This window comes from Anopheles merus, unplaced genomic scaffold, assembly GCF_017562075.2.
Source record: "Anopheles merus strain MAF unplaced genomic scaffold, AmerM5.1 LNR4000719, whole genome shotgun sequence".
In the NCBI taxonomy this organism is placed as follows: domain Eukaryota; kingdom Metazoa; phylum Arthropoda; class Insecta; order Diptera; family Culicidae; genus Anopheles; species Anopheles merus.
This window is the reverse complement of record NW_024428299.1, coordinates 1-23,813: the sequence shown is the minus strand read 5'-3', so window position 1 is coordinate 23,813 and position 23,813 is coordinate 1. Positions and strand designations below refer to the sequence as shown.

The 23,813-nt window shown below is 41.3% G+C and overlaps 4 protein-coding genes across 6 annotated transcripts; 2 read left to right on the top strand and 2 right to left on the bottom strand.

Annotated features, from left to right (window-relative positions):
- Nucleotides 1-1,441: 1,441 nt before the first annotated feature.
- LOC121602930 (phospholipase A1-like) lies at nt 1,442-3,776 on the bottom strand. The gene has a single exon (XM_041931693.1). The coding sequence runs from the start codon at nt 3,656-3,658 to the stop codon at nt 2,555-2,557; it is 1,104 nt and encodes a 367-aa protein (XP_041787627.1). The 5' UTR covers nt 3,659-3,776; the 3' UTR covers nt 1,442-2,554.
- Nucleotides 3,777-5,495: 1,719 nt separating this feature from the next.
- Nucleotides 5,496-9,429, top strand: LOC121602929. The gene is made up of 11 exons (XM_041931692.1): nt 5,496-5,924; nt 6,012-6,109; nt 6,422-6,543; nt 6,622-6,887; nt 6,970-7,388; nt 7,454-7,969; nt 8,039-8,234; nt 8,311-8,403; nt 8,486-8,560; nt 8,640-8,717; nt 8,792-9,429. Exons 1-11 carry the CDS (start codon nt 5,804-5,806, stop codon nt 9,289-9,291), a joined length of 2,484 nt encoding a protein of 827 aa, XP_041787626.1. The 5' UTR covers nt 5,496-5,803; the 3' UTR covers nt 9,292-9,429.
- A 10,367-nt stretch (nt 9,430-19,796) lies between these two features.
- LOC121602928 lies at nt 19,797-20,848 on the top strand. 3 transcript variants are annotated; one of them, XM_041931691.1, is made up of 4 exons: nt 19,797-19,875; nt 19,952-20,207; nt 20,288-20,461; nt 20,554-20,848. In XM_041931691.1, the coding sequence occupies exons 2-4, from the start codon at nt 19,957-19,959 to the stop codon at nt 20,759-20,761; spliced, it is 633 nt and encodes a 210-aa protein (XP_041787625.1). In that variant the 5' UTR covers nt 19,797-19,875; nt 19,952-19,956; the 3' UTR covers nt 20,762-20,848. The 3 variants fall into 3 exon arrangements, with proteins under 3 accessions (XP_041787625.1, XP_041787624.1, XP_041787623.1); XM_041931690.1 differs by lacking the exon at nt 19,797-19,875 and having other exon boundaries at nt 19,882-20,207; nt 20,291-20,461; XM_041931689.1 differs by lacking the exon at nt 19,797-19,875 and having other exon boundaries at nt 19,882-20,207.
- Nucleotides 20,849-21,907: 1,059 nt separating this feature from the next.
- On the bottom strand, nt 21,908-23,677 carry LOC121602927. Its single transcript, XM_041931688.1, has 4 exons — nt 22,993-23,677; nt 22,781-22,911; nt 22,541-22,711; nt 21,908-22,454 (listed from the first exon to the last, which is right to left on the bottom strand). The coding sequence occupies exons 1-4, from the start codon at nt 23,675-23,677 to the stop codon at nt 22,164-22,166; spliced, it is 1,278 nt and encodes a 425-aa protein (XP_041787622.1). The 3' UTR covers nt 21,908-22,163.
- Between the last annotated feature and the right edge of the window lie 136 nt (nt 23,678-23,813).

Here is a 23,813-nt window from a genome sequence, read left to right as displayed (position 1 = left end):
TTTTTAATACGCGATAAAAACACGATAACACAACACACCTTTCCTTATATGTTGTCCACTCACATCTCACACAGACTTGTAATAAAATCCACCAAGGTTGCTTGCTCCATATTCGTGATATTTGGGTACGGTCATCAAACCTAATCTACACAAGGTCAACTCTAGATCATTCTCCCACTCCATAGTGAGGCTCATAATGAAACTGATATTTTGATTGAAAAATTGGCCAGTGAGCACCTTTGACATATTGCCATACATTTTTCATATTGGGTTATTTTACCATCCAATCTCCTATCAAGCAATCAATTCTCTTTGGCAAAGAAACATTGACTCGATTGATTTAGCGATCGAACGTAAAATAGGAAAACTCACCTGCGACCGTGCAACCACTTTCCACAAGCACCGTTCAACCTATTGCAGTCGCCAGCCCTTTTTTGAGGGTCATGAAATCCTACAGACAGTTTCAATGGTTAAGTGGCGCGAATGTTATAGGAACCAAACGTGAAGCAATCGAGCATCCCATAATCTTAGCATTTTTGCATAATGTCAAACGCATAATGGAATTGACCTAATTTTTGCACCGGGTACCGGGTATGGGGGTTCAACGAGCCGGCGCGGCCCATTCACTTTTCCACCCACGGAATATTATATTTCACCTTCTTTAGGGTTTTAGTTTTCCCAAAGCGGGTTGGGCAACGATAGCTCCGTTGCAGCCCATTCGTTGGTTCCGCTGGCGGGTGCGATCTCTTCCTATCGTGTGCGAGGCTGAAACAATGGATGATTTATGCAAACGAGGGCTGCTTACAAATCGTTAAAGCTTTCCGAGACGCACATTGCTCATATACACAAATAAAAGAAAAAAATGGGCATGATTTTGTTTCGCTATAATTCATTTATGTGCAGCTTTTGCGCAGCAAACATGAAATTTGCTCGGGGTAAAGCTACAAAAATTCCCCACCGTATGCCGGTCAGCATGTTGCAAAAACGTATGAAATAGATTCAACAGCACATTCCATCGAGATGCATCGTATCGCTGCACCGTGAAAGCGATCACGGCTTGGACTCACCTGCGGTCGAAAGGTTACCATTCTCATCCCTTTCCGTGCCGCGATCGTTCTCAGTAAATCCATTTACGCGATGCCGGCGAGCGTGCAGAAGCCGCATCAGACAGACAGGCTAAACTTCAACTCTCCAATCACGAACTGCGCCTTAGGGCGTCTGCGGAGACGATCTGCCAAGACGCGAGTACGAGTGCTGCACCGCGCTCGGGAGTGATGGATTTTGCCATCGTGACATAGTTTGTTTTGCGGGTGCTACCATCCCAGTGATTTTATCGCTGATGAGGACAGTGTGCCTGAAGAGGTTCGGCGGCAGCCGATGCACTGGCTGAAAAGAGATTCCCATATCGGACATGTAGCGAGGATAGTGAATGATGTTTGGGTAGAAACGTCAAAAATGGCTGTTTATTTGCTTTTGTTTCGTTTACAATACTCTGGAAATTGCATGGATTAAATATTGGAACTATATTAATCCTAGGATTCCTCCATGTAAATCAAGGGTCTAATTTAATTTCTTAAAAACCTAAAATAATGTAAGACATTTTAGCAATTAATTCTACTTCACACGCAATTTTCAATTGGTTTCTAAATCTATGTGCATTACAATTGCCTGTTTAAAATAATCTGTATACATTTATGATAATAAGAGTCGTTTATGTGGGTAGAAAATAACAACTATTGGATTAAGATCCACATTTTCATTCAATATTCATACCTAATATTTTTTATCGCTTCTAATCGAATCCTTGAGTTCTTTTAAAGAAAATAGTTTATAGGGGTAGTTTTCAAATATGCTGTAAGCAATAACACAATAACGTGCAAAATAATCTTTCAAGTTTAATAGCAAGATACTTTTAGACATAAACTATAATTAATTATAAAGAAATTATGACGTGTGCTGGACACTCAGTAGCTAAGCGATTTTAAGTGAACATGCCACATAAACCTAACCAGTGATGCTTTCTACTCCATTACTTTTCTATTACTAGCTTCAAGCAATTGACTTCACATTGTTTTTCACTGCGCAAAAGAAATCTATTTGTTAATACTTTACGTCTTTACCGACATGCACGCAAGCAAAATCATTGTCGAATTTCTACAAAAGCATAACGAAAGTGACACATTCAACTGCTCAAGATGGAACCTCAAAAAATGGGTCGCTATTGCACACTCGTAATCGAATTTATGCGGAAAATAACTCACACACATTTACGTAATTCTGCAGTGACCACAGATGGTGAAAACAATAGCTTATGACATCAAATGTGAAGTGGTTTAGGATGACTTTTTAAAGCCTACAGATGCGACTGCGCTTTGATTTCCACTGCCACCAGATTATGGGATTTACTTTGTGCGAAAAAAGATCGTTAATTCTGCTCGCACTGCCTAACTTACCCAACCGTAGCTTTCCGAGAGAATTGAATTGGACACAGTTAAAACTGGGTAAGCAGCTCCCTATGACTACGCGCGATTAGCTAAGCAAACATTGCAAAATTTTAGGCTATCCTATTTTTGCGAAAAAATGGACTTTTATCACTCGTGGTGATAGAGTACAAGCCTTGCGCGTGTCCAGCATTCGACGGTTCCCCTCCCATTTTCACTCGCTCGACAACATAATCGCCCAGTCCGATGGAATCCATCTCCACAGGCGGCAGCCGCTCTATCTCCTCCAACGATTCAATCCGACTGGCCACCAAGTTTTCCACCGGCTCTAGCAACGACTCCGCAAACAGCTCCCAAGCACGAGTGTGCGAACACAGTCCAACCACGTCCAGCCCACAGCCCGGTTGATGGGAGCCTCCGTTCGGGTAAAAGTCAGCCGTCCCGATCGGATCCCGAAAACCGAGAAGCCCTCCGTCGGTATGTATCACCTCCACATACATTGCGTCCTGGTGATCGATGCGGTTTTCTTTCTCGTGAATCGAAAACAGTGGCAATGCCGGATCAAGGCCAATGATGGTATGCAGCCGTCCATTCTGAACCCTCTTGCCAGCTATGCCGGCAACGTGCGCTCCTAAACTATGCCCAACGACGTACACATTCTCCATCATCAGTCCGGCATGCTGCTGAAACTCGTCGAGCAGACGGGCAAGTGTTTGACCAACCACGGGAACACATCCGACCGCTCGTACGTAGTTCCAGTCCAACGCACAATCCGACCAGTCAACCACGATCACATTGTAGTCCCAAAGCAACAGATACGTATCACGAATACTTTCTGCTAGCGGGGAGCTTTTGCTGCTTTGCCAACCATGCACGATGATCCTTGTTGGAAGATCGGACCGGAAGTTGGAACCTAGCAATGATTCAATATTTCCTACCTCCATCGAATGACCTTCGTCTACAGTGTCTCGTCTTGTATGCAGCAAAAATTCAACTTTAACTGGCGGCTCGTCGGATCGGTGTTGTTTCATCATCGCATTAACCGAGCGTCGATGCGTCCAAATCCATTCGCCGACCATCGTTGGGATGCGTACCCAGTCGACATTGTCCGCCAAATCGTACTCCAGATGATATGCCACAGCCGGATTAATTACAACACACTTAACACTCAGTTTGAACGCCAGCAGCACAAGTCCCAATAGAAAGTGTTTCTCCATAACGATCTTTTGCTCCAAACGTTACCACCATCGGTTGACGAATGTTCGTCGCATACGTTGCTACAATTCCTTTTGGAATAAGTTCCACGCGATAACGTACTTTATCGCCCTGCTCTAGCGCGCCTACACACGACGTCATGTCCGATAACACATCTGAGACAGCAATACTCGCTCAGTAAGGTCAATCGAGTGTTTTTTGTTATCGTTTTTTTTTTCATAGTGTAAGCCGACGCTGAACTTACCTCAAGGTGATGGGCGAAGTTTTATCGAAAAGGATTGTGGTAGTAAGGCAGCAGCTATATCATTGTCCGATAAGGAGAATTGTTTATCGATTTTTGATCCATGCGGTAATTACTTAATTCCAATGTTTTGATTGCAAAATAATGGATTATCCGTTTCTATTATGCATTGTATTTTAGCACAATGAAACGGTTAGTATTTTAATTTGAAGTGCCTAAGGGTAAATATTTGACAATTTACTTGGATTGAACTAAAGTTTTTATACTTCTCTTGATCATGCATCTGTACTTCTCTTGATCATGAATCAGCTCTTGTGATTCATCTTACATTTCTTTACGTGTGCTAACGTTATTTCTGTTTCACAATCTAATTAATATCTTTTAGATAATGATCGCTATTTTAAGTGCTCTTCTTTAAATCCACAAAACTTCACCGTGAATCATCATTCAGGGTATTCTTTAATCATACACTACTCATTACGTATCCAAAAGCACACAGAGTTTCAAACCATTCACGTCATTCGTTGAACAGTATCAGTCCTTCATGTGGGTCAATGTATTATAAACACCAAATCAGAAATAGCCGGCAGCAACACTCCTCAAGTCTGGTGGGGTTAATGTATTAGGTGCACAGCATTCTCAAGATGTATGGTGACGATTTCAAACGATAGCAATCAGTTCCAGTCTCACGCATCAATCGACTCCAGTCGCCAATACATTCTAACACATTCATATGTACCGGTTACCGTCTTACAAACACACGCTAACACTAACGTTCTGGCGTCAATTAAACTGACATGTTGGGTGGGAAATTCTTTCCGATATTAATTATATCAATTATATATCGATCGTTCTGTTTTAAAGATAGCATTGATTGAATCTGAACTGCACAGGAAAACCCACAAAGTAATGTGCGTAATTAGCTAATGGTCCAATAGTCTCATCGGCGTCCATTTTATCCGACCAAAACCCGTCTCCCTTCACGATTCTGTTTTACAAACAGCGTTGCCGAAAAAAATGGAATTGATGGAAGCTTTGAGTGGTGTGAACTACTTTTAATTATCATACAATAACACTTCATTCACGGGCAAACTTTAAATTTCGGTTGACCGTTTAGGGAAGTTGGTCGGGTTTGTCCCTGGGTGGTCCAAGCTGCTTGTTGGAGATGTGGTGATGAGGATCATGTGAAATCCGTTCAACAACAATGGTCGTCGGCTAGCTGAATTGACCAAGACACGCGAGCTTGCGTTGGTATCAGTGGCCAGACAGCCAGTCAGTCAGTCATAGTAGTGGTGATAACGGTAGTGTGTAACCGAGCAGCCCATAATAAATTACATGATCGTTTCAGGCCGTTTTTGCTGAACCTTTAGCTCATTTTCAAGACAGATTTGTGTGTATAGAGACAACAAACGACATTGTTGACGTAGTAGACGGAATTCCGTGATGTTGGGGTTTTTCACAGAACAACCAACACTACCACCAGCGAAGAGGTAGCGTGTTCGCAGTTCGGTTTGATCGCACCAAAGGTCCAGCCAGCGCGAGCCAGTTATGATTTATAGCTCTGGAAGGGTGGCGTTGACATTGCAGAACCACTCTGAACTGCTCTCGCTGCAGACATCTCGCAATCGCACAGGGAGCAGCAACTCGCACCACCGCTTCAAGGTTGCATGTGCAACAGCTAAGGCTAAGCGGAATTTAAACTAGGCTCATTTAAAGTCAGCCCACTCCGAAACACCGCCACCGGGCTCCAACGAGTAGCGAGCCATCCCGACAGCTCCCCATTCTACGATCGCGTCAGTTTTGATCGACAGTGTGATCGCAGCAGGTGTAAAAGTGCCCAGTGACAAGTGCTCTTATCGCGGTACTGCAAAAGCCAATTAATCTACACGACTGTCAGTACCCAGTGATGCATCAGCGGCTGATCGTGATCGCTTGTGCGCTGTTACTCACCGCCGATCTAGTGTTTAGTGAAAACGCATTTATTGATAGTGCACCGGAAGGATACTACGACCGTAAATCGTTAGCTGGTAATGCCTGGACTGCTGGATTGAGCTTTTATAGCAAAATTAGCAAAAAGCGTTGAGATTAAATGTGTAGTACTCGATTTGTTCCAGATTGTCCGAGCCGATTCTACAGTGAGGATGTGTCCAGCGCTCTCGGATTCTTTATTTTTGGAGGACGTCGTGCTTTTCTCAAAGAATTTCCTCACATGGTAGGTGTTAGATAGAAAAAGGTTGCAGTGCAGTGCAAACAGGTTTTCTCAATCAACTTTGCATTACTCAAGAGTTGCGTAATTCCAGAGGAGCTAGATCGGTGCGGAAGATCAATAGAAAAATGTGCCCACGTTAAGTGTTCCGTTAATCGTTAATTGTTTTTCATTATCATTTTGATCGACAAGTTTGCAAGGCTATGTATAAACATCCTATTACGCAATGCAACCAAATTCTAAAGGAAAAAAAACCTGCGATCTTCAGTGAGTGCTTATTCACGTATTAAATAACCAAATTGAATCTACAAATTCTAGGCGGCGATTGGATGGACGGACAAGACCGTATCACCACCGGTAGTGCAGTACAAATGTGGTGGATCACTGATAGCTGCCAAATATGTTCTAACGGCCGCTCACTGCAAGGTGGATGACGAAAAGTAAGTTTTGATTCGAATTACAGAAAAACAATTGAAATAATCATTTTAATAAAATATCCCACGAACATCTCATTTCAGAATTCCACCCGATACAGTGCGTCTCGGCGATACAAATCTAGCTACCACCGAGGACGACGAAACCGCACAGCAGTTTAAAATCGTTAGCTTTACTGTGCATGAAAAGTTTAAGAAGAACCGCAAGTATTATGACATCGCGCTCATAGAGCTAGATCGTGAGGCGAAGTTCAATACAGCTGTGTGTCCTATTTGCCTATGGCCACACGATAACATCCATGAGTATAGTTCCAGCTTGCGAGCAATTGGATTCGGATTTACTACTTACAGTGAGTTTCGTTGCTTTTCGCATTCCGAAATAAACAAAAAGAATCTCTGTAATAATCATACATCAATTTTTTTATCAAACAGCATCGGGAATGAGTCCAACATTGCAAAAAGTGTCACTCAATTATTACGATTCCGATTCCTGCAACAACGAACTGCCGAAGGATGCTCGCTTACGGTACGGACTTACGTCTGACCAATTCTGCACGAAAACTCCACACAAAGACGCATGCTTGGGAGATTCCGGTGGGCCGTTACAGATCGACCTGTCGGATGTAACGCGCACGATACCGTATCTTACGGGCGTAGTGTCCTTCGGAACGGGCTGTTGGGATGGTTCTATGGGTGTGTACACGAAGGTGGCCAGCTACATAAATTGGATCCGCGAGCGCGTAAATGTTACCGTCGATCCGATTGAGTGTGCCAGAAACACGGAGTGTCTAGCGGCAAGATCGTTTTCCGACAGTCGACTAAGTCCGCAAAATAATTCACCCTTCTTTAAGGTAGAGTATCAACGCTTTTGAATTACCTCTTAAAATCCTTAACACTTCGAATTCTACTCAAACAGGTAAATCTACGCAAAGCAGACAACAGCTCATTCCATCAGTGCAGTGGAGCTCTAATCGATTACCGGCATGTCGTCACATCGGCCACCTGTGCCATACGCAACAACCAGAAACCAGCCTTTATAGAGGCAAACAAGGAGATGGTCGAGATAGTGGACATCGACGTGCATCCCAAATTTGTTGCCGGGAAAAATTACCACAATCTAGCCGTGCTAACGCTTGCCAAGTTTTACAACCCGAACAAAATCTATCAAATTATTGCACCAGGTTGCATTTGGAAGGAGGAGCGCATCTCCGATCCGATTGTGTTCTTTTCTGGGTACGGGCCCGAGGTGAAGAATGATCCGGAAGATGTGGCAAAGAATGTCTCGCTCAAAGTATTGGTAGCGCTGGTGACGGAGAATGGCCGCTGTGAGGCAAGTGATGCGTGGAAAGTGAATAGCACACTCTGGTCAGGATTCAACAGTGACTTCCTGTGCACCTTCAATCCGATCGATCTGGTACCGGGCATCTGTAAGGTATGATTACTACAATTGTCATAAGTGAGTCTGAGTTGTTTGTTAATTAGTAACTGGACTCCCCTGCAGCTGGAACCAGGTGGTGCCGTGTCCAACTTTCGGCGCGACAATATTGTGCCATATGTGTACGCGGTCAACAACATGGATGAGGGTGAATGCGGCGGAACACAGAATCTCTTCGTTGCAACACGTCTTGCTCCGTTTTACGATTGGATTGAGTCGATTATTTTAAGACATCTGCCTGAAAACGATCCAATTCTAACCTGTAAGTAAATCTACCAGTGTTTGAATGATTGACTTTGAATGATTAAATTAAGACTTATTATATGTTTTCAAATAAGCAATACGTTTTGGAGGTGATGAGGCCGACACACCCAGTGTCGATACATCCACATCGAACGAGATCGATCAAATTTTTCATCAAAATCGTATAGGTAATTGTGCATGTGGCATAAAGCATTAACTCAAAGGAACATTTTAATGGAAACTTTATTACAGTGCCGGCTATTCTTTCAGATGTGATCGCGAACCACATTAAACCTTACGGTGATGATTTAATGAAGAGTAGACCTCAGACCACGAAAGTAAACAGTAAGTATATCACAGTTTAGTAGAGGACGAGATAGCGCCTTTTCAAACCCGCCATTTGTGTTTCATGTGTACTTAACAGTATATCATCAATCATTGGACAATGTCCCAGAAACATATGAAGTGTACGGCCCTCATACCCCTCATTCACAAAAGCTTGGTAACATTTCAAAAGCAACTTTTCGCTTCCGGATGTTATATTTATTGTCTTGCTTACAAAAATGTTCTTTACAGTGCATCCATTCCAGACGTCACCCAAGACGAAACAATCAGTCCTAGTGCCACCAGTACAAAACACTATCCACAATAATGATGTACATATTGAGCTGATTCCTTCCGTTGAACTACCTCCGACACACATCATCCATGGGCAGAGACATCCTCAAGCCGTCCACAGTAGTCCCTCTGCACCGTACTCACCGTACACTAGCCAGAATCACTTCCAATCGGTAGTTCCGTACGGTCCGAGCATGTCCGGTCAAAGGGTCGATTACCAGGGACCGAACTCACCCCACCCGGCGGTCGATCATAACCATCTGGTGTCGATTATTCGGTCGATTGAGCTGTACGAGAACGGGCATTGCACACTTCCGACCGGAGCTCCCGGCAGGTGTCTGCACTATACGCGCTGTCCTTCGATGTACTGGAATCGCCAAAATGTGGACGTGTTTCTTCGCTTGAACTTGATACCACTCTGCAATCGTGGGCAAGAAACGGTCTGCTGTCAGGTATGAGCACACAATCCCGCACACAGTATTTATACATTGCCGATATCGGTGTAAACACAACACCTCAGTAGTCAGTAAAGTAACAGAAACATGAGTCACAATAAAATGTATTTATTATTCAAGTGTAATTAAAACCATAAAACAAGCCTGTAGATGAATGTTACAGCGAATGACAAGTTTCGCGTCTGGATTGGATACTGGTGCCAAACACAAACACAAATGCTCTCAAACACACACGATCGCGTAGTACGCCTTGTACTCAAACACACTTCGATAAACGACTCCCTTTCACTAACCATAATTGCAACATTAACCCAGTGAACATTTCCTTCATCTATCCTGCTTCTACGCGATCGACATTCGTGAGCGAGCAATAATCTCGCCGTACGATCGCTTCCCAACACCGTTCCAACGGGCGGCAGTCCGACAGAAGCAGATTACTACCGATTATTGGCGTTTGATTACGCTCGTAAATTAAATAATCAGCAGAAGAAAGAAGTTCACAGCATTCGTCTTGGTGGACGTGCAGCTCGGCTCTGTTGGAAACGATCGGCGAAGAAGAGCCGTAAGTCTACTCAATTGTAGGATTGAGGATTGCATAATTCAGGTACGGGCGATTGATGAAGTTCATGTTTCGCTCATTTTCCAGCAAATAGTCCAGATTGATTTCCCAACCGAGCTGGCGGTAGAAAAGAACGCAACGAAATGGTACCAGAATTTTGTTTACTCCCTGCTGACGGCTCCATTTAGACGAATGAGTGGCAAAGGTTATTTCCTGATCGATTAACTTGTACATAAATTTACACGGTGTGAAATCCCCTGTCTTTGCGAATTGAATGGAGTTGTAGCTTACTGACGAACTGATTCTCGATCGCAACCTCTAGGTGCAGTGAGAACATTCACTCGAATCATTTCCAACACTATCACATACCTCACACTGGCTGCCTTTGAGAATAAGAGGATATCTTTGCGCTACAAAACAGTGCTCATTTCAAACGAAACTTACACGGTATAACTGAAAATCGAATAAATCATCCCCATTCCATGTCAGCGTTGTGGAACAAGCCGTCGATCGACATCTTGTTTTCTTCTTCTTGGAAACCAATAGCTACCCCTTGCAAAGAACCAATTTTCGCACGTAAATCACACAAATTGAGTGGTCCTGCATTATTGTAGTTCATAGACACCACGAGCGAATGTCGTCCCATCCATTCCATGGTCCATTTGGCTTTGCCTCCGTTTGGTTTTGTGTGTTCCATTTTTTGTGCGACGCAGATGATGTTGGATTTTTTATTTGACTTTAAACCAAACCCAAACAATACTTTGCTGAGTCGGTCCAGCAGCAGTACATACATAATCATCTGCAAACAAACATCGGTTTGCAAAATACCTCGGCGGTGTTTGATTGAAGGTATGCACGCTTCACTAGGGCACGATGGGCCACAGCAGACGAGAGATGAAGCCCTGGGCATCATTTGCATTCTGGCGTCATATGTGTGCATGTACGGGTTTTGTGTTCATTGAACTCAATTCGGCAAATGATCGGCGATGATTTTACTCCAGTTTTGGCATACATGATTAGCGCAAATCTTCGTTTCCCACCGATGATGCTTGATGCAGTCGCGTACACGGCTGTAAAGCTACACATGAGGTCAATTATCGGTCGGGAAAGGTTAGACATGTATGCTGAATCTTTAGGGGTCATGTTCAATAGGTATGTAGGAAAGATAGTTCAAAGCATTTGATATGGCTTGTGAATGTATGGGGAGGGCTGTGTTTAGTTGATATTGATTTATCTTTTTAGTTTTTCGTGTCGCATATCACAAATGTTAAAGAATGGGGGAAGAAAGGCAGGACTGATTATTATGAGTAAACAAATAGCAATAAATCATAGATTGCCAGGCATTCTCCATGAGTAGTTAATGAAGGTCCTAGATTAATAAGTATGATTGTTGTCTCAAATTATATTTAATTTAATATCAGATTTACCCTAACACGCGAGGATCCAGGAAAAGATATCAAATAAATTTGATTTTATTTTTGAACGGTCATTGTAGTAGTACCAATAATGTTTACAAACAATGTGTTAACACATGCCTTTTTTCGATGTTAAATTGTTTCATTTTTTTCTGTCTTAACTTTCTTGCAAACTACGATGACAAACTAAACAAACAACCCGCCAAGTCAATGAGACAGCGAGAAGACAGGAAGCTGTTTGCGGATCGGCTGCCTTTCAGCAACGCAAAAAGCATGCATGTAATCGCCTAAATATGCATGCCAATCGTTTAATTTTCCCGTCTCTCGCTGTGCATGTGTGGCGATAATCTTCGATGGCAAGTTCGACCTTTACCGAGCGACCTTCGGCTGTCCAACACACCTTAAGACGCTGGCGCCAACTAACAACCGCCACAGCGGACAAACTACACTGGAGCAACAAGATGCGCATCGTCGCACGCTTACAGTACGGTAGCACTGTGCGCGTAATTGCATTTTGCATCTAAATGCACCCAGCAGGGCACAGCTCGCGATCACCGAACGACCCGTGCGTTGTGGCGAGGCAAGAGAAGAAGAGCATTCTTCTTGCTTGTTGCTGCACATATTAAAAGTAATTTGCACATAAGAAGATACCGATCATGTCAGAGGAAGCACCGGGTACTGTGTTGTGTTTGCTTGCATGCGAACCCGCGTGGGCATATCGTGTGCAGTTCTTCCCAACCAATTAATCTGATGATCTGAGAAACAGTAGAGTAACGTGCCATCTTTGCCATTTATAAGTAATAAAATGATCATAGCTAAAAGCAAACTAAGCGCATCTTCCTTCAACATTCGTTTTTCGTCAACAGCTAAACAAAACCCAAGACTCCTACTATTGGCAGCTAATTTCTCATAAAACCCGACCACCAACTCGGTTAGCAAAAATATGGCAGTGAAACTAAATCTCGATCATTACCGTCATCGAAATTAAATGGCGGCCACAAGCCCACCAACCGACGCCCGATAGCCAAACGTCAACAAACATCAACCACCCGCACGTTGCGACAGCCCCAACGCCACACTTTCGCGCATGTGTACGCAAATATGGCTGCGAGCGTAAAGTCCCACTCATTTCGTTCGCGAATGGTGATTAATTAACGGATCGGGGTTGTAATAAAGATTAATCGCTGAGCCGCGTGTGAGTGAGTGAGTGAACAGTGTCGGGACGGACACACGGGACACAACTGTCCGTCTGGCTGGAATCGGTTGAAGGAAAGGTCACGTTGATTAGCACCGTTTATGGGCTAATCATTTTTCGTTCGACACCCGCGATCGGTCTGCGTTCTTTGGCGCACAGCACGTGTTCCCTCTTGCCAGAGTGACTCACGACATTGGCAGGAGCGTTACGTAAACGGACCAAATTTTCTAACGCTTCAAAGTAGATCAAATGTGGTAATTTTATAATGAAATTAGTGAGAAAGCTACATGCAACTGCTTTAAAAGGTAAAAGCGATACATAATCGTTCGGCAATTGTACGAATTCAAAGGATTCGATTTTTGGTTCGATATGGTTTTTGAGCATAGATCCACGATTTACAAGATTGGCGGAAAAGAAAACGATGTATAACGTGAATACTAAGATTGGATGAAGAATTGTTTTGAAGTGTTAGTAGAGTATAATTCGCTGTAAATTAAAAAAAGTTTCAATATGTGTTTTTATGTTGAGATGTAGGATTGAATAATTTTTGTTGTTGTGTTTTAATCCTTTTTATTATAACTGAAATGAGATGTTTTTATACTCAAAGCAAGCAATTTTGATTTATGATTTCTTGTTCATTTATTTGATCAGCTTTTTTTCGCTTTTATAATAAATATCAGTTCCTTAACTAGCATGCCATTTGTCGTGCGAAATATTTGAAATGATAATCTATGTTTCTACGAAATTTCAAGTATTTTTGTTACAGTATTTTATATATATAATTAATCTTACCAATTTAAATGTTTCAAACGCGTCCAGAAAGTGGTCAAATAAGTATTCCGACCGCTTACGTTAACTGTCTCCGTGAACAATGCATTGTTCAATCAGTATGCGGTAACCTAGTTTTAATCAGCACACTGACACGTTTCCATTGGTGAAACAATTTGTATTGCCATTCGTTCGCCATTCCAGTTAGCGAATTGAATTAGCGTAGCAGGAATGTATTTTTCCCTGCCCCGTAAATCATCGCAATGCAGAGAATGAATTTGTCTCTTTAAAGGACATGTAATGTGATAGTGGCCTGTACGGTACATACTGTACATCGAACAGCGTCGCGGTAGGTCAGTTTTTACTGACATGAGCCGAGGTGGAATAATACATCGATCGAACGGACTTTTCAGCACTTGATCGTCCAGGCGATCATAGAAACCTTTAGGAGGTTTCCCTTACTGGAAACGTTGGAGTTTAGAAGCCTTACCTTGGGTAGGGGGACATAACTAAACTCTTGAAATAAGTTGGAAGGCGAAGTATTAGGAAGTGTAACGTCCTATCTTGGCAGTCCGAACGAATCTGCCTTGCCACGGTCGGAATTGGTTTTATTTATACTTAATAAGTTTCGTACATTTGGTTTTGGAATGTGTTTTTGTCCTAATTAAAGGTTATTGATATGGTGCAATTTATACATTGTATCGGAAGTGAGGTGTCTATCAATTTGTGCCTATGCTGCACTTTTAGTGTTTTTACAAAGGTTCTGGAAAGTTTCAACTGTTCTAGCCAAAGAACGAGTGCGTTCGTTGCTCTTTGCCTACACTGCGCTTTTAGCAATAAGTTGCTATGCGTCTGCTTTGCTGCAGTAACGCTTGAATTGCTTATGCTGCGCGATTCGGTTGTTTTCGATAAAATGTGTCTCAATGGTTTTTTCTATGAACGGTATGGTCTAGGTATGTTGCTATGGAGTGGATTGATTTGCTGATGCAATATAATGACTGTGTTGCAATAATGTGATTTGACTTTACGGAGTGTGTTACAATGTGTCTATAGCTGATAGTGTGTATTATAATAAGTTCTGTATAGCAGATATGCTACACCTCCTCCCTTTAGGAGAATAACGAAATAATGAAATTGTTTGAAGTTATTCTTTTTCATTTAATTAAACTGAGTTGTTGCTATATATTTTTTTTTGATTTACTTATAAAATCATTTCTTATTTCTTAAGGTGGGTAATATTTATGTAAATAGATCTAATATCTAGAGGTAATGGATTGAGAATATTTAATTTTCTTATGAAATATTTTGATTTTTCTATAAATAGTTTTTTTAGCTCGTTTATAGAGTTTTCTGCTTTTATAGATGTTATTACTTTTAGCCTGTAGATAACATTATGAAATTTTACCAGGAGCTCTTTTAGATATTTTTGGTAAGCAATAGTTCTTCTTGGTTCTTTCACATTTACATCACATAATGTGGAATAATTCATTTTTCTAGCCGTTTTATCCTGGCAATATAATTCATTGTTTAGTTCTTTTATATACTTCTTCTTTGATTTGATGCTACGTTTTCTTCTCATAATATGTTTTAGCTCGGTTGCATGATTTTCGTTACAAGGAATCTCATTATTTATTTCCGTTTTATCTAGCAGTGATAAACTATCTGTTACTTGTTCTTGAACAATATTTTTCTCGTTGTCATTACTTGTTGTAATCATTTGCATATGTTGTTTGTTTTCATGTTTATAATCATGGTTAGTATCATTTTCACATTCTTTTGTTAAGTAATTATTCTCCTTAAATATTCTTTCAGAGTCTCTTGACCCTATCATACCATTAATTGTTTCATTATTTAATGCATTTCTTCTTTTTAATTTATCTTCAAATTTTCTGTTACTATAGTTCGTTTTGCTTTTAATATTTTTATAATCTTTATGAGTTTGATCGTTCATTTGATTCGTATTTATATAGTTTTCGTATTTTAGATTGTAAGTACGACTTTTATGTTGTTTAATATTATTATTCAACTGTGTATGATTGGTTTGTTCTGTTTTTATATAAAAGCATTTGATTTTTTTGGAATTGTTTTGACTACTGTTGTTATAGTTGTATTCGCGATTATTATATCCTTGGTTAACTTGATTGTTACTGCTACAATTGTTTAACTGAGAGTGGCGTTTATAGAAACTGTAATTGTTATTATTTCTATAACTGTAGTTGTCGGATGGCGTTTGAGTTGTTATTGATTGATTAAAATTTGGGTAAATTTGATAATTAATTAGGGTATCTTTATGTTGAAAATGCCTATTGTTGCTTCTATTGTTGTTCTGTCCATATTTAACGGGTGGGAACCTGGGTGGGTTTTGTGTATGAAATCTGTTATTATTTGGGAATTCGTTGAAATTGTTACTTCCCTGGTAGTTGTTTCCATACCCTCTATTGTTCCTGGTAGCGTTTGAATATAGGATCTTTATATGATCATTCTTTCCCTTTTTCATTCTGTCTTCTAGCTCCAACTCTACTGCTCGCTCTATTGCTTCATGCAAGGTTTCGAATTTACTCGATCTCATTATAATTTTGGTCTCAAAATCTTTGAGTCCATAACTCAATGCACTGATTCCTGATTTAGTTGCTTTTTTTCTGGCTACTTCTGGTGCTATCTCTTCTGCAATGTATGCTTCTTCTAGTTGTTGGGTTAGTTTTTCAATAACGCTTCCAAAATCTTCTATGGTTCCCGTCTGTTTAGTACTATCCATTTTCAATACTATGATCTCTGGTGTTACCTTTATGCTGCACCTGTTTTGTAATTTGCTAACTATTTCTTCAATTGAGGTTGGGGTTTTCCCTACGACACTTCGCGCTTTTCCTGTAAGACGTCCTAATACCAGTTCTATTATTGTTTCTTTATTTTCTGGATTTACTATTTTCTTTAGTACGTTTAAATTTGACACCACCTCTTTCAAATCTTTCTCATTACCGTCATATTTTGATATGAGAGAAGTGGTGATTTTAATCAATTCCATAATTTGAGCCATTTCAAATTGGTTCTCTGATAATGTCGTAAATTTCCTAAGTATTTGCCCTTAATGTTGTTAATGCACAGAGCCTGTAGTTGTTCAGCTGTTTCGCCTGATCATAAATTATATCTGATTTTTTTAATATATTTTCTAATAGTTTTTGCATCATTCAGTTTCGTTATTGTTAGTATTGTTATAGTCTATAGATAATTAAAGTAAATTCCTGACCTTTTTTTTGTTGCTATTTTTGCACATTTATGCAGTCTCATCAGTAAAATTTTAAATTTACGGTACCTTTTTTTTAAATACATAGCATGTATTTTTGTTGTTGCTGCTCATGATGATGCTACGCTCGTTACCGGTGCTTGGTGTTTTAATCCGTGCTTGGTGTTTGATATGAATTTCTATGATGTCATCAGTCGTCGTTCGATGTCTTGTCGGGATTGGGACCCTTTGTCCATTCGTGTCTGCCAATCCATATTGGGCAGTGAGCTCGTCTCGTCTTTTCGTCTTCCACGTTGGGAACGGCTGTTCCTTTCAATCTCGCTGGCCAAAACTTGTTTTGCACTGCTTTTTATTATTCCATATCACTTGCTCCACGAATCGTATAGATTACCAAAATGAGTTATATTATATAGGAAGTTGCATGTTATTGATTGCATCACGTTTTGCTAGAGTTTTCAATATTTTGAAAACGGTTTTAATTACTTTTTGCATGAGTATGATAGCAAGAAGTATCAGCACAATGTTCAGTTTTAACTCATGGGTTTCATGTTGCTCTGAGTGAACATTTTGTGTTTGAATAATGGCAAGATCATTATCACCATTAACATTAGCTTTGGGGTTTGATGCGTCGTTACCCATTTTATAAATATGTGCTTTATTGGTAAATCTATCGCATGGCAGTTCATATGTTTTTACACATTGGGATAGGTTCTCACAACAGTGTGTACGGGGAATGTTTGTACATCAATTCATTTTGCACTACACTGCACTAAATGTTTTTATTTTTCTTTCTGTACTGCACTTGTTTCTGGCAGTTCATACACCGTTATTGTTTACATGTAGGTCACTTGTGCTATCTTCACTGATTAAATTTCCGTAAAAAAAAAAAAAAATGCACATTTCACACTTTTGTTCATGCGTATACGCGACACTGCTCATATGACTTTCGGCGAGTTAACTTGCGCTTTACGTTACCGTTATACGTATCACATTTTTCTTGTTTTTACTTTAACTTCTGCCCGTCGATTGCAGATTATGGTCACGGTCGCCATGTAATGTGATAGTGGCCTGTACGGTACATACTGTACATCGAACAGCGTCGCGGTAGGTCAGTTTTTACTGACATGAGCCGAGGTGGAATAATACATCGATCGAACGGACTTTTCAGCACTTGATCGTCCAGGCGATCATAGAAACCTTTAGGAGGTTTCCCTTACTGGAAACGTTGGAGTTTAGAAGCCTTACCTTGGGTAGGGGGACATAACTAAACTCTTGAAATAAGTTGGAAGGCGAAGTATTAGGAAGTGTAACGTCCTATCTTGGCAGTCCGAACGAATCTGCCTTGCCACGGTCGGAATTGGTTTTATTTATACTCAATAAGTTTCGTACATTTGGTTTTGGAATGTGTTTTTGTCCTAATTAAAGGTTATTGATATGAGGTGCAATTTATACATTGTATCGGAAGTGAGGTGTCTATCAATTTGTGCCTATGCTGCACTTTTAGTGTTTTTACAAAGGTTCTGGAAAGTTTCAACTGTTCTAGCCAAAGAACGAGTGCGTTCGTTGCTCTTTGCCTACACTGCGCTTTTAGCAATAAGTTGCTATGCGTCTGCTTTGCTGCAGTAACGCTTGAATTGCTTATGCTGCGCGATTCGGTTGTTTTCGATAAAATGTGTCTCAATGGTTTTTTCTATGAACGGTATGGTCTAGGTATGTTGCTATGGAGTGGATTGATTTGCTGATGCAATATAATGACTGTGTTGCAATAATGTGATTTGACTTTACGGAGTGTGTTACAATGTGTCTATAGCTGATAGTGTGTATTATAATAAGTTCTGTATAGCAGATATGCTACAGACACAAGCGGCACGAAACTACCACTGCACTTGAAGAATTGGGGTATTTCTCGGGTAAGTGTAATCTTCCAAGGCTAATGTTACATTGAGCTGTCTGTTTGACATCGGCCAAAATCATGTCTTGTCAACACTTAATCAACAACAATTGAGACTGTAAGCAATCTACTTCAAATCGTTCAACCACACCAAATAAATGGATTCATTTCGAGCCCTGCTCATCGTTCTCCCAACCGGGCTAAACGTTAATCACGTTTAGCATCAGCCTGGCACGCTTTAAAGTGTAGCGATTGATTTTCTTTTATTACATACCATTCATTTCGAAACTGGATCCCCGATGTTGCAAGAATGGATGAACTTTAAGCTTAAAACCACTTATTTACCGTTTGCCCTCAGCCCGCTTGCTTGCCACGAGATGTCACGATTTTTCCTCACTGCTTCTCAAAGCGAACACCCAAATTTGAAGGTCAGCCTGCGCACTTGTTGAACTGCGGCACGGTTTACCCACCGGCAGAAAACCGAACAGAAACGCATCCGGTATACCTCTCGGTGGAGTAATTAATGACGCCCGGTACCTTACCATTTTCGAGTGGGAAAGTCAAGTTCACCGCTGGCAGCCAATGTGATGGTGCGATGAGCCCAATCGCGCTCTAGTAATGTAATTAATATACATGATTTTATGTCCATTCCGAACACTGCGGCTGGTTCTTTGGCCAGGCAATAGGCATCATCATCCTCATGCACTAATACCCGGTGGTCGGTGATCATTTGGTTGTTGTGGTTCCTCTTCAGAGCAATATCAGGGTCGACTTTACTTCTTTAAATACGGTTTCGATGGACAAAATAATCGGTTCATTATGATGCTCGAGTAGTTCACACACCTTCCCTTGGTAGACTACTTATTAGGAAGATGGTTCGCCATAGTTTATTTTGATTTAGTCGTGTATCAAGGATAACAGCGACCATGAGAACGGATGTAGCAAATGATTTGCACTTGGAAGGAATTGATGTAGCGTATTAATGTATGTGTGCATGTCGTACTAGGCAAATTTTAAACCTGTAGTTACTTAAAATATTCAAAATAGAGTACAAACCTTTTCTCTTCACAAGCATAACATGAAAAGCTTAGTTTACAAAAATAAAATAAAAACAACTCTATGAAATGGATATCTTCTGGATAACTTGTTTGTAAGGATGTTATGCTCTTGTTTTGCTCGAATGTTTACAATCATATAAAATAATATTTTTTTAATAAAAAATACTAAAACTTACGAGGAAAATATAATTTTGGTCAGGACAGAAAGCATTTTTTTAATTAGAGATTTTTTCCTTCAACACATGAGACTGATTTAACCAAAACCGTTTATGTGGTTCCAAAAAAGCTGTTGAAAATACGTTATTTATTGCATTTAAATGCACATAGAACCAATCATTTATCTGCCATTTCAAACCTTCTCTTTCTTCGATCTTCCTAACCCTCAAGTAGGCTATGGTAGGCTCGTAACACTCCGCTTGTTCACGGCAAGCGGATCATTTTTAATCTCAGCAAACATTTGGTAAGTTTGTCATTCATTTCGCAACTTTGGAGCAGCTCTTTCGGTTTGAAAATGATTCATCTTTTAAATTTTATAGCTGGCATGAACAACACGCTGGACTGCAAGTGTGAAAACGGTGAGCCCCGGGAACAATTAGCCATGTCCGAGAACAACACCGAACATATGGACCCCCACTGTGTGACCTGTTGCAATACGACAGATTATTCGGTGAAATCATTACGAAAATTGTTCCTCTTGAATCACCTCGAGGGGCCAGCCGATGTACAGGCTAATCCAGCAGCCTCCAACATTGAGAAGCTTCCCATTTGTACGTGCAGAGAACACACAGTGGAGTAAGTACCTTACGCTTCCTTGGTGGTAATTTGTGACCTGTCTGTAGCAAATCGTCTAATTATTTCTGGTTTGGTGGTAGAAGAAAGGAAAAGAAATGTTCAGAAGAGAAGCTATGTGAAACACGGTCAGTGCAGGAGCTGAGACAGCTGTACGAGGCGAAGGTGAAATCTCTCGAGCAAGAATCTTCCAACGGATCGATCGGCCGATACTCGAGACCTGTCACCGCTAGAACAGATGATCGACAGGACACCATGTAAGTTGGACGTCCGGATTCTTTCGTTTTCGATTGATTGGCACCGCAAAATGTATGTTCGTTTATTTGCTTTCTTTACCTCGCTTCAATAGCTCCATGGACCTACCGCATCCCGAAGGACAAATCTTCATGTACACCGAACCGCCCATTCGCAGCAAGCCTTGCACCCGGTGGAACGTGATCAATGCCAGCATCGTGGAGGTTCCGAACGGCATGCAAATTACCTTTACGGTGATTGATGAGAACAACATTAATCTGCAGAAAGAAACAGCCCATTACTGGTGTTCAAAATTTGGTTGAATTTTAAGAAAAAATTACATTGTAATTGTTGCGTTGATTAAAACAAAGAATTTATTTTCAATGCATATAATAGCTATGAATTCATAACAACTCGCTGTCTTTGTGTTTGATTCAATTTGAAAATATGTAGTTTGTAGTTAACATATTACTTATACTTTAAATCATGGAAATCCAAAATAATTGTACAAAATAATTTTACGTATGATACATTGGTTTTAGAACATCAACTTTGAACGAGTTTGACATCCCTGCTCAAAGGTATGCAATCGAAAAGCACAAACGAAAGCTCTCTCGCAAAGCTTTTGCAGTTTTGAGGTTTAGCTATTGCAGAGCTCAATTAAAGCATAAAATCCAATCATTTATTTAGCACGCTTAATGTTATTCGAATACTCTTCTATGTTTCTTTTAAACTATATTTCATAATAAGGAATACCCTTTTAAACATTTTTTCCTATTTTGGTTTTAAATCAAATCAAAATACCATGCCCATACCATGTACATTGAACATTATAACTCTCAAATAAATCATCGAACCAATCAAATTAGTGGTAAGATCGTTGGTATAATGGCCGTTACAACTGAAAAAAAAACAACAAATTTACACTTTACTGACAATCTTTGGAAAGACGTGACCATCGTATTGAATGATAAATATCTCATAAGGAGACAAAATTTAGTAAGATTACCCTCATTCTAAGATAGTTTACTCTGCACGCAACGATACGTGACAATAGAATAGATAAATAACTACGGAGTTCTAGCGTAATCATGGGCGGAATAAGCACTACGCAAACTAAGTGGCTGCGTGGGGCCCCGAAAAAAGGGACACATCCATCCCTCAAGTAAATTTGCTTCTCAATCCTTTTCTAGTTTAGCTTATACAGCTTCTCGCTTGACACTTCAGAAAGGCCTATATTCGTGTGATCGCTTAGGGCCTCCGCCACTGATCGTAATTTCAGTATTCTGCGTTTCCATGGTAGCATAGATCAAACGAGCAGAAATTCAATTATTCGAATAAGGCAGACTCAATTTAACGGGACAAATCAAATGAACCAATAGTCCGAGACAATATTTTTATCAAAAAAAGCTAGAGAACATAAAGCAACGATCGAAAAATTTAAAAAAAATAATACGCAAAGGTTTAAGATTTATTCTATAGTATTTTTTATTAAAAATAAATAATTTATATACATTAGCAGCTACGCTACACTACACGATACGACTTCCTACAGTTAACAGTAAGACTTGGAATGGTCCACTTCAAGCGGACGGAACCGATTGCTAGCAAATAACCCTACAACAAATGAACTGTTGTACCGCGTGGTCATATAGACGCTCCAGCAATAGTGCAATGGAACGCACGTGCTCATTCACATTTCCCCTATGGCAACGGTAGCCAAGCTCAGAAGTTCGGATCATAGTCCCGGTAGTACCGTCGCGAGCTGTTGCTAAAGTGATGACTGTTAGGTGGTGGCGGTGCGTGATGGTACGGCGGATACATGGCCATCACCGGTGGCGGCGGCTCATGCATCATGAAGGCCGGATCGTGTAACCGATGGTGATGGCCGCTCGGTGGGTAGTGCGAGCCCTTCAGACCGTAATCGTCATAGAAGTAGTTCTCTGGGTGGCGCTGCGATCGCCAGCTGTCGTAGATGTTGGAAGCGCTGCTACCATGCATCGAGTTCGAGAAACGCTGTAAATGGAAGATGAAAGTGATAGTGATGGTCAGCCATCAATCGTACTAAACAGAGATCAGTTCAAGACAAACAATTTCAATACCTTTGGCTTCACATCCTGCATACGATCATCCCATGCATCGTCCAGATTGTACAGATCCTCTGAGCCAAAGTTTTCGATGCCTCCCATGTGGTTTTTGTTCAGTTCGTTCAGCATATCGGCGGTGAGTGGCGTCGGTGCCTTCTTTTTGGCTGCTTTTTGGCGGTTGATTAGCTACAAAGAGAGAAAATCCATGCGTGAGGTGTATGTCTCGTGTCGTGAGCTCTTCCTGCTCTAGCTTACCACAGTGACGCCGAACAGGATGACGAACAGCAGCGACGCCAAACCGATCACAATCACAGCAATAGCCCACTGCGGCAGGAACAGACTGTCCTCGATCGCTGGACCAGCAGCAAGTATCGGCTTCGGAATAACTAAAAGGGCAAGTTACAAGCCACACAATGAGCGTAAGCATTATAAATCACAGCCTTAAAAATTCTCGATCAATAACCAACCTGTGAAATCGGTATACACCGGATCGACTCTGAACTTGCCCAGCTGGAACACCTCCTTCACGCGCTGCGCCTGCACTTGCAGGTTCTCCCGCTGGACCGGTTGCTTTTCCGCTTTGGTTTCCTCGTCCTCCCGCTCACCGTCGTAATCATCGGCGCTGATCGTGGTGGTGGTCGGTGTCGTCGTTTCCGGCACCGGTACAAGCGCCTCGTGGAACATCTTGCGTATCTCGAGCGTGTTGACATCGCGCGTCAGATCCGTCAGCTCAACGAAGTAGTCCACCAGCACGCTGCCCTTGTTGAAGCTGTCGATGCGCACCTTCTTGTACCACTTGCTCAAATTCTTCGCCTTACTGTACACCTCGTTCAGCTCCGTCTCGACCTCACGGGCCAGCTTCTTCCACTCCGCCGTGTTGTGATCGAGCAGCTCCGGCACCCACTTCACACCGTCCACGATGCGTATCGTGCCCGCCAGATCACACTCCGAGTGGCACAGGCCCGGTTCCGTTGGTCTAGAAAAAGGAAGGGAGGAAACGGTCACATCAAATGGTGCAAAACATCGATAAAAGTTCAACAACAAGAATAAAAAACAATAAAAGCCAAATGGTTCGCTGACGGCGCAAGACTCAAACTCGCGACCCACTTGGCGACCTGGCGTGAGTGACGCTAAACTGGACCGAAATTGCATCGCTACGCTCTCATAACTTTAAGTAATGCAAACAAACTCTACCACCACATACATAACGAGTAACCGATGCGGTCAACAACTGGAACGAACCTCAGGCCCTAAGATTGAAACACCCCACGTGCTCATCACTACGACT

Coding starts and splice junctions, on each gene's coding strand:
- LOC121602929 (XM_041931692.1), top strand. CDS start 5,804: ATGCATCAGCGGCTGATCGTGATCGCTTGTGCGCTGTTACTCACCGCC. Junction 7,389..7,453: donor ATAATTCACCCTTCTTTAAG/GTAGAGTATCAA, acceptor CTACTCAAACAG/GTAAATCTACGCAAAGCAGA. Junction 8,561..8,639: donor TCAGACCACGAAAGTAAACA/GTAAGTATATCA, acceptor TGTACTTAACAG/TATATCATCAATCATTGGAC.
- LOC121602928 (XM_041931689.1), top strand. CDS start 19,927: ATGATTCATCTTTTAAATTTTATAGCTGGCATGAACAACACGCTGGAC. Junction 20,208..20,287: donor TGCAGAGAACACACAGTGGA/GTAAGTACCTTA, acceptor GTTTGGTGGTAG/AAGAAAGGAAAAGAAATGTT. Junction 20,462..20,553: donor GATGATCGACAGGACACCAT/GTAAGTTGGACG, acceptor TCGCTTCAATAG/CTCCATGGACCTACCGCATC.
- LOC121602927 (XM_041931688.1), bottom strand. CDS start 23,677: ATGCAATTTCGGTCCAGTTTAGCGTCACTCACGCCAGGTCGCCAAGTG. Junction 22,912..22,992: donor GGTGTATACCGATTTCACAG/GTTGGTTATTGA, acceptor TTGCCCTTTTAG/TTATTCCGAAGCCGATACTT. Junction 22,712..22,780: donor TCCTGTTCGGCGTCACTGTG/GTAAGCTAGAGC, acceptor CTCTCTTTGTAG/CTAATCAACCGCCAAAAAGC.
- LOC121602930 (XM_041931693.1), bottom strand. CDS start 3,658: ATGGAGAAACACTTTCTATTGGGACTTGTGCTGCTGGCGTTCAAACTG.